Source organism: Brachyistius frenatus, unplaced genomic scaffold, assembly GCF_029030835.1.
Source record: "Brachyistius frenatus isolate BFR_SWC_R1_liver_20210118 unplaced genomic scaffold, ASM2903083v1 Contig_68, whole genome shotgun sequence".
NCBI classification, from domain to species: domain Eukaryota; kingdom Metazoa; phylum Chordata; class Actinopteri; family Embiotocidae; genus Brachyistius; species Brachyistius frenatus.
Window position 1 is genome coordinate 1,870,109 of NW_027210667.1, and position 13,672 is coordinate 1,883,780.

Here is a 13,672-nt window from a genome sequence, read left to right on the forward strand (position 1 = left end):
ACATTTCACTGATGCCCCAGAAAAAAAAAGAAAAAAAAAAAGAAAAAAAAAACAGCGTCTCCTCGGGCTATTTTTCAGCAGCAGATTGTCTGCACAGGCTTTCCGATGTGTTATTCTTAGCTGAACTAATACAACATATTTTTAGCTGATAAATGACAAGTGCTCATGTGGTGGGTACTGCAGAGCCATTTCTTGCTCAAGCCACAGAGATGAAGTGAACACATCGACATTACCTGGTATTACTTGGCTCCGTATAGGTTGTGCAAAGCAGAGATGTGGTAGCAGTGAAGCTGTTACGCCTACCATGAACTGAAAGCTTGGCTGTTCTGGGCGATTACTCTCCTATAAAGCCTTGCCAAGTTTGTGAGGAGCAGGGTAACGTCTCCTGACGGCAGGTAGAGACGCCTGCTCGTCAGGGGGGGGGTGATTTTCCCACTTAACGACATGCAGATAAGGGTTTCCTTCGGTATAAATCAGTTTTAGTGGCCGAGGGACCCAGCCTGGGTTTTACTGCCCCCCAACCATCTAACGTTTACTGGCCTCGCTCAATCTGTACACAGAGCATGTGGGGGTGGCAGCCAATGTTTTTAGAGAACATGGTTTGGCCCGTTGCTCTGGTTCAAGACATAAAATGACAGACTCGTAGTGCAAACCTTGGTCTGCAGCCACAGAAAAAAAGATATATATATTTTGAGGGCAAAAAAGAAAACTAGATTGAATTTTTTATCAAATTATGTTACAATGATCACAGTTTGATTGGACTGCTGTACCTGAGAATAGAAGTGCTCCAGAGGTTCTGCAGTAGAAAGTGGCAGTTAGTGCGGCTGAAAAGTCATTCTGTGATGTGATTTGCTGAGGCAGTGTTCCTTCGCTGAGCCGGAGGACTTGGAAGCTTCAGTGCTTTGGCTGGCACTGCCTATACTTCATTATCTGCTCTATTCTTTGTGGGAGGATTGGACCCAGTGGAATTGCTGTCTTTCTTTCTTAGAGAAAAACTCTTAGAAAAGAATTTCAAAGAAAATGGCTCGGAAAGATGGAGGGTTCGAAGTAGTTATTGCCTTGGATTTCAGTTAGCGCTGTAAAAATGGGTTGTGTAAGGGGGTACTCTACTTTATGCAAGCCCATATTTCATAGAAGTTTCCATTAACCGGAGAAAATGTTCCTGCAATAGGAACAAAAAGCTGTTGCAACTTTTGCGGTAGAAGCTGCAATTCCCACTTTGAGACACAACCACCGCTTTGAGAGATCCAGTCAAATATGAACAGACGTGCAGATGGCAAAGTTGGAAAACTCTTTGAAGGGGATTTCCCAGTGTGCTGAATCAATAAACCACGGACATATTACCAAGTTTTATGTCCAGTTTCAAATGTGTTCCACTGTATTGTGAAGGGGACCATCTGACCGACCAAACTGCCTCTGATCCGTGTGTGAGTTGTGTTCATTTGAATCTCAATCTGCAATCTGCTGCCATCCTGGCCGGGATTGTGCCACCTTTTGTATCGACCTGACCTTTTAATAAATCCTGCTGCTAACTTTTTGTCCCCATCGCTCTCCCAGCAACCTTTACCCTCACACCTCCCCACTTCTCGGTTACACCAGTCTGTTCAATCACATCACTCAGTGTGAGGGAGGGATAGAGTGTGTGAGCTGAGCACTTGGGTTCATGCCACTTAAGCAAAGTCTGCCAAAGCGGTCCCACTGAAAGCTGTCACATTAGCCGACTGTTCGCTGTGTTTTTGCTTGCCAAAGTGGCACATTTTTATTTTCAGAGTGATACTTTTATATTTTAAGCGCCCGCCTTGAAAGCATAAAGAAATATTGTAGCGTATAAGGCGAAAGTCTGACGGTAAATACATATATTCCGTATGTGAGCCCTTGTGATCCAATCAAATATTGAAAGATGATTCAGTGTTTGCAGCATGTTTAGTAGGATATTGATTAAATCTTTTATCTTTTAATCGCCTTTAAATCCTTTAAGTTACTCATATGAATAGAGATATTCAGAGCTATAGCTGTTAGTGAGATAACTAAATATCATTGCAACTTTTTAGACAGTGGTGGCTGTGCATTTTTAAGCAGGAACAAAATAACTGTCTGTGCAAACCACCAGGTGTTTGATTTAATGCACTATTTTGTGAGATGTCACCTGAGGCAGCCGTGCAGCTAACTTGGCTCTGCACAGGTGCGCTCATTGTTGTTTATCAAAAGAAGAGCAGAATCAGTTGATGACAGTCCTGCTGTTCCACTGTGTACATTCTGCCGTGTGTTTGTCTGCACTTTTGTGTGTGTGTGTGTGTGTGTGTGTGTGTGTGTGTGTGTGTGTGTGTGTGTGTGTGTGTGTGTGTGTGTGTGTGTGTGTGTGTGTGTGTGTGTGTGTGTGTGTGTGTGTGTGTGTGTGTGTGTGTGTGTGTGTGTGTGTGTGTGTGTGCGTGCAATGTATGTTTGTAATAGATGAAAGAGGGCAGGCCAGAACAGAACGACTATACAAAAGTACCCACCTGCAAGAACAGAAATGCCCTGCAGCAAATGTGAAATCATTTGTGTGTAGGATGTTAACATTAGCTCTTTTTTTTATAAGATCACTCAACACCTTCATCCATCTGAATGCCGATCACAGCACAGATGTTCAGAATGTCAGATCATATATCCATAAAGGTTATTGCCACTCAGCTCAGAAATATGAAAATGATGTGGTAAATTTAAGTGTTTTGAAGTAAAAAGTACAAAGATCCATTCACACACACACACACACACACACACACACACACACACACACACACACACACACACACACACACACACACACACACACACACACACACACACACACACACACACACACACGTTTGCTGATACCTGTGGTGTTTAACAGGGTCCATGGTGAATGGGTGGGGCTCAGCCTCGGAAGATGACCGTAATTTCTCCAGCCATAGGTCCAGTCTGGGCAGTTCATCTGATGGCTCCATCTTTACCCACTGCAGCTTTGCCCAGGCACTGGTGGCCGCTGCAGACAAGGCAGGCTACCGCCTCGAGGGCACTAGCCTCAGCAAGAGAGGTTGGTGTGTGGAGACCAGATTCCCACTGCTGAACTGGAGCTTCTACCAGTGGCAGATGATGTGTTCTTTTCTGCTCTGATTGTTCCTCTTGTCATCCACTGGCTTATTTTTTACCTCAAAATGCTGTTTGGATATTTCCTCTCTGATGCTTGTGGATGCTGTGCCCAGGTTGTGCATGGTACCTGTTGTATATGGCTATACCGCGGGTATCTCCTTATCCTTAACTTTAACTCAGCTTCTCTGTAACTCATCTGGCTTTGCACACCGGCTTTCTTGGGTTTCACGTGTAATAACTTGGTAATATGTTATACTTACAGCCTTTTACAGCCTTTTACCTGGGTGCTTTCCCTTCTAATGAAAACCTTTATCTTTCTTTTCTAATAGGTTTTTGGATCTTGATTGAAAATCTTAATCTTTCTTGGTGACAGTCTCAGTTCCATCGTGTAGGTGTTGGCTCTTTAATTTATTTATTAACCAGCTGGCCTGTGTTCCTGTATTCCTGCTGCAGGTAAAGGGTTGTCCCACAGGCCCCGGCCCAGCAGCCCATTTTCAACAGATGGCAGCACAGTTGGGACACACAGCTTGGGCCACCAGAGGGCCACCAGGCCCACACGCAAACCCCGAAGTCAGGGCACAACTCCCCACCGGAGAGATGCTGGTGCAGACGGTAAGACAGCGACTGGGAACTGGGATCTCTTGTTGTTTTATAAACAAGAAGGATTTATGTTAATATGCAAACTTATATTGGATGTAAATGTGTTCAAACTTGAGTCGAGTTTTTACAGCATTACAATATATAGGTGACGTATGGCTCTATGTGATTTACTGTGGGTCTCCCTCGACACAGACCTACCTCCTCCCCCGGAGCCTCCTCCCTGTCAGGGGCAGGGCCGTGTCCAGGGGGCCCGCACTGTAAGCAGCGTGGTACCCCCTGCAGACAGGAAGGCCTCTTCCCTGGAGCGCCCGCCCATGTCAGGACCCCTGTGTGGGCCGGAAGACATGAAGAGCTCCATTGACAGACAGACGCGCACTTCGCTGGACCATCATCGCCAGGCTCAAGACAGGCTGGGCTCCATGGACCGAGCTGACGATGGACGCAGGGGACACAAAACAGGTAGAGATGAGAGAAAACTAAAACTACAAGCTACACAAACAGTTCTGTGGAGCGGAGTTTGTTATGGGACTCGTGTTTATTAACACACGAAGGCTAACATGCTTACAATTATGATGTTTACATGTTTACAATGCTACATGAACATGTCAAAATTAGCATGTTATTCCACACTTTTAGCATTAAGCTGAACATCAGTTGAGGATGTCTATTTAACTTTTAGGTCTTAAAGTATTTTGCATTTTCAGGAACTAAAGTGTTAGACAACTGGATATCTGGTTTGTGATGGAGGATGAAAAGTCAGTTATTTATTTAATTTATTGTTTACAAATTGCAAATGGAATTCAAAAGTTGTTAAGGCAGTTCAATCTGAACCAAATGTGAAACAGACAGTGTGAACAGGCTGACATCCACATCAGCGCCATGCTGCTGGCATGGTTACAAAAATTACAGATTATATTTATTTCTATAAAATGTAGGCCAAGCAAAAGTAGCTGAAATAAATATCAGTTAAATTTGACTTAAATACAAATACTAATTCTGAAGAAAATTAGGAATGCAGGCTGCACACTCTAAACAACTAAAATCAGAGTGGAAGTTGAACATACCTGCAAGAACTTGAAGTATTTGTCTTAATAAAGACATAATTTGTTACATCGAAGCAGGAAAACAACAAGGACATCAGAGTTTAGCTGCTGCGGTTTCTTGGCAGCGGGTGATTTTTCTTTAAGTTCTCGTGTTGAAGTTAGCTTTCATGCTGCTTTGAGACTGGGCTCCCATGAACAGATTGCACTGTCTGCCACTTGCTCTGGTTTCCAGAATGCCCCCCTCAGCCCTCCCTCAGCCTCCCCCAATCCCACTGTAACTGTTGCCAGTCCTGGCCTGCTCCGCTCCAAGTAAGGCAGGAGGCCCCAGCCACTGAAATGCACTCTAATCGCTTCAGCTTCCTTTTCTCACACAAACACCAGCCACTCGACAGCCCATCTGTGTGTGTGTGTGTGTGTGTGTGTGTGTGTGTGTGTGTGTGTGTGTGTGTGTGTGTGTGTGTGTGTGTGTGTGTGTGTGTGTGTGTGTGTGTGTGTGTGTGTGTGTGTTTGCTTGCTACTGTTAGAGCTCTCCATGCTGTGCTCGCTGGCCTCGTTGTGCCAGGAGTTTTTCAGACAGTTAATCTGAGACTGTGAGACAAAGACAGGTGCCACAATCAGCATCTTTTAAAAAAAAAACCTGTACGTGAATTCCCACATGTGTCAGAGCGCTGACTGATTCGCAGTAGAATCCGCAGAGATCGGGGCAGGCTCTATTACAGTCATTAGCGGCGCAGTGGGGAGCAGTTTGATGAGATTTCATGCAATGACGGAGACTGCTGAGGGTCAATGTTATGCTGCCCTGCAGCAGGGGGTGCCACAGCAGCCAGTAGTCCCTCTGTTATTGCATCTTTCCCCCCTTATAAGGCTGGTAGCTGTAAGGCCATGTGTGAGGCTGAGAGTCCTCTCTGTGGCACTCCCTGGCACTCCCTGGCACTGCTTGTTGGCACCGCCACTCTGCAGATGTCAGGAGGGGGCGGGGTTTGCAAATTGCTCTTTGTCTTCAGGCATCAGATGTTAGATGTGCATCACTGCAATATCAAAAGTCACGTATCTATGTCGGTCCCTGTGTGCGTGTTTTCAGAGGATGGGTGCCTGCCATACAGTAAACCATCGTTCCCTTCCCCTGGTGGCCACAGCTCCTCTGGCACAGCCTCCTCCAAGGGCTCGACGGGGCCGCGCAAGACTGAGGGTCCACGACAACCACAACAGTGGACCGCCACAGAGCATGCTGAATTTCTGGGGACCAATGGACAAGGACAGTACTCAGGAGAGTTATGTGAGTAATTCAGTATTCTAATGCTTCACAGCGGTGTTTTATGATATACCTCACGGCACATCGTTGCAGCTACCATTCCATCCTACTAGGCATAGACCTGGGGTTAATTTGAACAAATCAGCATGAGCTGAAACCAGCCGACACTCTGCCACTGCCAAAACTGAGTACAGCATATTTGTTTAATCGTTTTAATGAACGCCAGCAGTTTGATAAGATGCTGAATGTTTATTCTGTGCTGAGCGCTGAACATTTGGTGTTATTTTTCCAGTCACTGAGAATTTAAAAATGTTAACGGTGCGATCGCCACTATCAGTGGCCTTCCAATCACAGTGAAGGAGGGGCGGGACAAACGCGGTGAACCACCACCACTGGAGGCTGATTGGTCCGCCCTTCAGAGTGGCTGAGCAGACGCTAATACGAGCTGAGTTACCAGACAGTATTCCCAGCGAAGAAAACTTAAGCTGTAAGCCACAGTCGGCGCAGCCGGGCTAATTCTGACCATAAAATTACCATAATTATGTCAAACTAAAGTTAATTTATCCTTGCGGTACTCATGTGAACACTTACTGTGTTGAGTGTGTCTACAGTTCCAGCCTCATCTTCTGTCTGTACAGTCATTGTTTTAACTAGAGTGAAGTCAGACTACCTGTTTCCACTTTTATGCTACCAACTGACAAAAAAGGAAAAGAAAACACATATCCCAAAATGTTAAACAGCCTCTTTAAATAAAATATTATTTACAAGAGTAAATTACTAGAACGGGCTCTTTTTTTGACTATCTTTGCGTGTTCTTTTTTCCCCTTTCTTGTCACAGAGTGATCTGCCTGGGGTGTGAACTGCAGAAAACCCAGTGTGGTCTTGGAAGAATGACGCCCTCCTTGATGGGGCAGTGAACTTTGTCCTCACCTGTGTGTTCTCGGAGGCAGCAAAGAGAACTCCAGAGAAAAGCAGTGTCACAGAACTGTAAATGTGATGTATAGACACAGACATACTGTACATCCCACTATGTTTTCGTCCTCAAGAAAATATTTTCCACCTCCTACCTTACTGTAATTTTCTTTTTTGTTAGAAAAAGGCAAGTAAAAAAGAAAAAGAAAACATCTATATGAGAACAAATTTTCTGGTAACTGCCCTTGGGGAAAAGGGATTTTTTTTTTTTCATGTAAATATATTCTTTAACTTGTTGTTGCATTGCTATGCAAGCCTACTTCAATTTGAGCTTTTTATTTCCATATACAAGAACAGTTGGGTTTTATCTGGTTATTTGTATTATATGTGAATTGAGTGGCTGTTGTGCCATAAAGTAATTGTTTTATAATCCATTGTTTGTTGATAGTTACCATTAATTATTATCATTTTTATTATTAATTATTGTTTTTGCACTGCAACTTTTGGTGATAAGCACAAAAACATAGCTCCTGCTGACATGAAGAACCGGAAGAATATGTGAAGAGGAGTTTCTGTACTGTAAAGTAAAGAGAAGAAAATTATATACTAATGTACAGAGAGATATTAAAGAGTAATGCTTTGCTCACAGACAGCAACACATAAGATGCCCTTTTCCACAGTTAAGACCAATTGGGTGGCAGACACACAAGGTTCCTGAGAGTCTGAAGGGCAGACATGAGGACAGAGGGGTTAGACAAACGATACTGTATTACTGTCAGTGACTGAGGTGATTATTTAATTCCTAAATGACTGTCCTACAATAATAGTTTGATATCAGGAACATTTTGTCCGCAATGTCTTTGGGCAACTCCAGACATTGTCTTGTTTTCAGAAACAGACTAAGTGCATTTTCTGCATTTATATACGAGGGTCTCCGAGCATTTCAAGGTTTATTTTATTAGTTATTATATGATTTACTGCCAAAATAATTTTACCACACTGAGTTTATGCTCCTCATTCAGTATAACAGCACACTTACAATTCAACGGTCAAAAAGGTAGGAGGAGTCTGCGAAATCTGTCCGCATGCTGCAGTCCAGTCAAAGCACTTATAGAGGCAGGCTTATGACTCTTTTAAGGCCTTAATAGGTAGAAAACACAAACAAAGGAGTATTTATCATGATTAGTAGTACTAATACTCCCAAACCTACCTAAAATATCAGTGGAGCAACATAATTTGTTTACATCTTTAATGTTTTAATTGTTTTATTCTTTTAGTTCCCACCATTTTAATATTGTTTTATTTTAGAGCACTTACTGTTTTATGTTTGTAATATTCTCTGTGGTACAGTATCATCCAAGAAAACAACACATTGACCTGTTGGGTCCAGCTAAGTGCTGTTAAATTAGGGGATCTATTGAAGCACGTGTTGCTCTGAAGGTCGGTGCCTCAGTTACCAATACACTAGGATCAGCACAGTCTTGTGTCAGGAACTTTGTGAAAAAAAAAAGAAAAAAAAAAGTGTACGATTTACAATGTAGCTTTGAGTCGGAGTGATAACGGAGAAAGGCCTTGTATATTAACTCGTAGGTCCACTGCCTCCATGTCTACAGCCACAGTGTGGAGCAGAACACTTTCTATCTGCCTGACTGCCACAACACACACACTTCTCATCTGCCGCTTTCGACTTCTCAGCCTCTGATTCTCAATTTGTGTCTTTTCAGACAATGTTTTTATTGGTTGTCCTTTTTTTAAGAGAAGCTTGTTTCTTTGTATGCCTTTTATGGACTCCAAGACGCTGCTTAACAACAATGTTTTCAAATGTTAATGTTCAGGATTTGTGTGGTTCAATGACTGTTTGTTTTGTCTTTTTTTGTACTGCTAATGTTGATAAAGGGGGGTGGGAAACTAATGGCCATCAGATGCTGTTGTACCGTTGTCGTCATGCCATCGTCATTTTTTTTACCTTCCAGCCTGTGGCCAGTGTTCTGGAAATGAGGTGCAAAGAGTATCTCAGGTTATTTTACATTCTGGTGGTGTTTATGTATGTGTATATATGTGTATATATCCATACGCATCTCCACTTGATTATGCCATTCCATTTTCAATGACAAAATTATCCCTCTCATGTCCGTTCTGTCGTCCCCTCTTTTCGTTTTTTGCTGTGCATTTTGATTCTGAGTATAATGTGCTGGTTCATCCACCTTAAGACAAGATGTCAGTAAAAGAACATACCAAATTAAGATTGATATTTCCAATGTCTATTGCGTTTTAGTGTCTCTTTAATACTCATTTTTTCTTTTAAATCACAGTGTCGTTTTGTATTTATTAAAATGATAATAAAAGTATATTGTGAAATATGCATAAAGATTCGTGAGATATAAGATGTGTTTTTTGTTCCTTGTAAAGTTTGGTGTCAGAGCCGAGCAGCGAGGCCATAAGGAGATGATTAGGCACACTGTGCTCACAGCGTGGTGAGGTGCCGGGTCAGTAGTCGTCTGAGTCACTCTTCGTCTTGCATGTTCACTGCACTGCTCTTCTCATGTCAAAACTAAAGAAACTTAAAACCTTTTCAACACAAGGAGTAAAAATGTTCACAATTTGCTTGTCGAGACAATAGAGAAAATGTCTTTTTGGAAGGATGAAAGTGCTTTCCCTCTCTTTTGTTAATTTTCTCAATATTGTTGGTTCTTTGTAGCCTATCTGTGTGTTGCCTTTTTGCTATAAAAGAGGATTAAAAATGACAAAAAGAGAAAGTTGTTGGGTGAAGTCTTTCTGTACAGTATGGGGTGAGCTGACCACCCAGTCCAATGGCATTTCAACAGTAAAGTACATTCCCCTTTTTGTTTTGTTTTTCCTGTAAACCACCTTCTGTATTCACATGCATGTCCTTGTCCAAGAAGAGAGTGGATCAAGAAAATAAACTTTTACAGTCTCATTCCCATGTCCTGTAAGATAAATTCATGTTCTTTAATTTCCTTGTACCTGGATCAATATCAAATAAAATATTTTTGAAAAATGACTTAAATTCTGGTTGTCTTTGATAGAAAGACTGCTGCACAGGAGAACCGATAGATTTAAATTCAACAAAAAATATTACCGAAAAATACATTGTGAAATGTTATTTATAAGATGATTTGCTTTAGTTCTTGCCGGCTACTTACTGCAAACTTACAACAACATTAAAAATGCAACTTTGCCTATTTCTACAAAACATGCCCCCTCTGATGTCCTTATAGTGTTTTACTCAGCAACATGTGTGTAGTTATTTCGAGCTCTGTGTGTGTGTGTGTGTGTGTGTGTGTGTGTGTGTGTGTGTGTGTGTGTGTGTGTGTGTGTGTGTGTGTGTGTGTGTGTGTGTGTGTGTGTGTGTGAGAGAGAGAGAGAACATGCACACCAGAAAGCCCACTGTGTGTGTTTGAAAGAGTTCCTGACTCAGCTGTGTGTTTTATGTCAAAGCAATCCCTACCTTGATCCTTCTGGAGGAGCAGCTTCAAACACAAATCCAAATCTCCTAAATCACTGAGACAGGCAGCTTGCTTTCAAGCTCTCGCACACAGAGCTCCACAAAAATTTACTAGTGAAAGAAGTGGCGCAAAACTGGATACATAAAACTTGGAGCAGCTTCTGAATCAGCATTAACGGACAAGTAAAAACTTGTATAAATTAGCTGGTCCTCCTAAACATATATCTTGCTTCATAGAATCAGTCTTTCCATATTTTGTATGATGGAGGACTGACACCATGGTAGCAGATCAAACACACGACCTTTCCTGATCACAAATGTGCAATACTTGGTTAATAATAACCACACTTTTGGGTCACTTACTTATTGATTTCCAATCAAATTATATATGTGTTTGGTATTAAGTTGTTGGTAGTTGGCATTAGCTAGTCATGCTCATCATCTAAGGAACACCATGTTGGCGGGAGACATGGGACTGGCTCAATCAAGGGTTTGAACTTTGTTGGTACCTTAACCTCACTGTTTGCAAGTGTTTGTAGCTCAGACCTGAACAGCACATGAGAGTGGATCATTTCTGAAGGAAAGGATGAAGACATTGTGGGACACCCTAAATGGGTGCTGCATGAAGACAAAGGCAGCAGTGGATCTTCACCTCCTGAAGTTTCCCATAATTACTCCTTACTACAAAAGCTATTTACACTATTTGAGCCCATCTGTTTGATCTGAAATGATTGCTTCACCACACAATCCATTCTTCTCAGACTTCACACCAACTCAATTGACGTGAAGTGCTTTCACTCCTCTTGTGATGAAGACCACACCCAGTGGGCCTTGGGCATTCAACATGAAGATACTTAATGGGCCTTGTGGCCAGGTGCCCTTTGTTCAGCGTCCCCACCATTCTGGTGTATGACCATGTGTTTAGTAGACAAACTAATATTTAAAGTAGAGACTGTAAAATACTTGTAAATGTTTTTGAGTAATTTGTGCATGCAGCTCCAGTTGGCTTCAGAGTTTTTCAAGTTTCTTTTTCAATCACTGAGGCACTGCATTTGTTTGAAAATGAAGAAAGCATAATTTTAGCAATACACCATTAACTTGTTTTGAACAATATTGCAATGCTACACAGCACACATTACGCAAAGACAGTAGCCTACTGCAGCATTGCTGCATACAGTGCTTACAGGTTACAGTCTCTATACTCTATATTGCTTTTAATCCATGATATTATACTCTTATTGTAGGTTTAGATTGGAGTGTAGGGATAATGTTAAGGTAAACACATACAGTATCACCATGTAAACAGACTGTACCTTGCCCTCAGGCTTTTTTCTCCAAGCTGTGGATTTTAGTATGAGGCATCTCCTTTGGGACATCTATTTAACCGCTGTTATGTTCATATGTGAAATCATGTTTTAGTTTCTAGGCCAGCTGATATCCCCCACAAGTGAAAAAAGGCCAAGGAAGTTATTACTTTTTTAATTTTAGCCACCGTCACCTCAACCGATAAGTGGACTCTTCCATCACCCGACTGTAAATCAGCTAATGAGGCCGCATGTCCGGAGTTTACCAATTGCTGACGTTCTTACGTGAGTTGAGTTGCGCGCCCACCCAGGACGCAAGATACAAAAAAAAAAAAAAAATTCGTCCTGAGAAATGTTCAATATTGTCTATGATTCTTGTTTGGCGAGGACTGGACACCTGGTTTAAGATAAAAAATAAAAAAAATTACTCTGATAATGCATCTTTGTTAGAAGCTGGTTTAATAAGAAGAGAAGTTGCAGTGATTGTTGGGCTGTTTAGTTTGGTGACAGCTAGGGGTGGCTAATAGAAGTCAGTCTTAATTAAATGGCTCCAATGTCTTCAGTTCGTTTTTATGCCCTCTTGGCTCATAAACAGTCATTAAATCATTTATTGACAGAGTTAAAGTGAAATGTTAATGTCTTTATATATGGCTGGTATCTTCTCAATGTGTCTGGCATTCCTTCCTGGCGCTTGTGTTGCTGTGGTCCAGGCTGGTGCCAGACTTCTAGCTGTAATTCCATGTGATGTGGGAACCATCAGCGTGTTGTATATAATTGCAAGCTATCGATGTGTAGTCTGCCTTGAAATCTTACTCATCATAGAATGTTGGTCAAGGGAAGAGCCGGTTTTATTTTGTGTATAACAGCTGAGCAAACTTGTGACAGTAAGATGATGAGTCCATTAGTTTAGAACAGCTGGGTAATACAGTGATAACCACAGGTGTGTATTAGTGGTTAGGTCAAGGTAACATGGGGTCCGCCCCTCCTATTGAATGTATGGGGAGGAATAATGGGTACATACAAAACCAATCACTCTGCTTTGATCTTCTTTACATATCTTAAGGAAATGTGTTGTGACTCCTTTAAATTTTGACTCATTAATTTGTAAACTTGGGAAGATTTAGACATAGTTGTTTATTTGTGACAGCTTTAAATCAGTGTTATTTCTCCCCATTATGACTGAACGGCATGCTTCTACTTTCTTTGTCAGTTTCCTATAAATGCCACAAAAAAAAATCCTCATCAGTTTTGTTTTTGGCTCGTATCTTACACTCCCTTTTTTCCAGGCTCTCCTTCCTCTAAAAAACACATACATGCAGGAAAAACAAGCTAAACTTTTGTTTTTTTTCTAACAGAAGTAGGTGTTACCCAGTTCTTTTAATTTTCTTCGGTTGTTTTAACACATGCCCCAATTGAGACTTTTGTTGTTGTTGTTGTTGTTGCTACCATGATGCCTTGAACGAGATTTATTCAGACTTTCGAGGGCTGCTTTGGAAATGTAGGAGCACTAAGGTATAACATTTAAAACATCCCCAATCAAATTCCAAGAGTAATGTTGTGTGAATACCTCATTTTCATGATATTTCTTTGGGACGGTTGGGAGGTTTTTGCATTTATATTTTTGGAAAAGGTTCACCGATCTATCCTGACCCTTTAAACAAACCCATCAGTGCAGGCTAGGAGGGAACTGCCGCCGTTTCGCACCTCTTCCTCTGCCTGTGCCTGAGGGGGTGGAACGAGTAATGACTGCTCTGCTCCTTGCCAACAAAGCAACTTTCCTCTTCCAATCCCATCTTTTATTTCCAACTGTTTACCAGTATGTACTCTACAAAATGTGCAGGATAAGTACCTGTTCTCTGCATAGTCCCTGCAGCCCGTGCTTTCATATGGCTGTATAATTGTTGCATCAGACGCTGGTGGAGATGGTCTGGAGAGAGCAAAAACTTGTTAGCCAGGCAGAAGAAAATAAGCTTTGCTCAGCAAA

The 13,672-nt window shown here is 41.9% G+C and overlaps 1 protein-coding gene across 9 annotated transcripts in view; it reads left to right on the top strand.

Annotated features, from left to right (window-relative positions):
- The window catches only part of robo2 (roundabout, axon guidance receptor, homolog 2 (Drosophila)), a 257,149-nt gene extending 247,209 nt beyond the window's left edge, over nt 1-9,940 (top strand). For 8 of the 9 annotated variants that reach the window (XM_069707330.1, XM_069707331.1, XM_069707332.1 and 5 more), the window contains 4 exons: nt 3,565-3,723; nt 3,904-4,170; nt 5,836-6,030; nt 6,845-9,940. In XM_069707330.1, coding sequence (XP_069563431.1) covers nt 3,565-3,723; nt 3,904-4,170; nt 5,836-6,030; nt 6,845-6,846 — 623 coding nt within the window. In that variant the 3' untranslated portion in view covers nt 6,847-9,940. The remainder of the gene's footprint in view (nt 1-3,564; nt 3,724-3,903; nt 4,171-5,835; nt 6,031-6,844) is intronic. The other variant, XM_069707327.1, reaches the window with a different exon arrangement.
- Nucleotides 9,941-13,672: the final 3,732 nt, after the last annotated feature.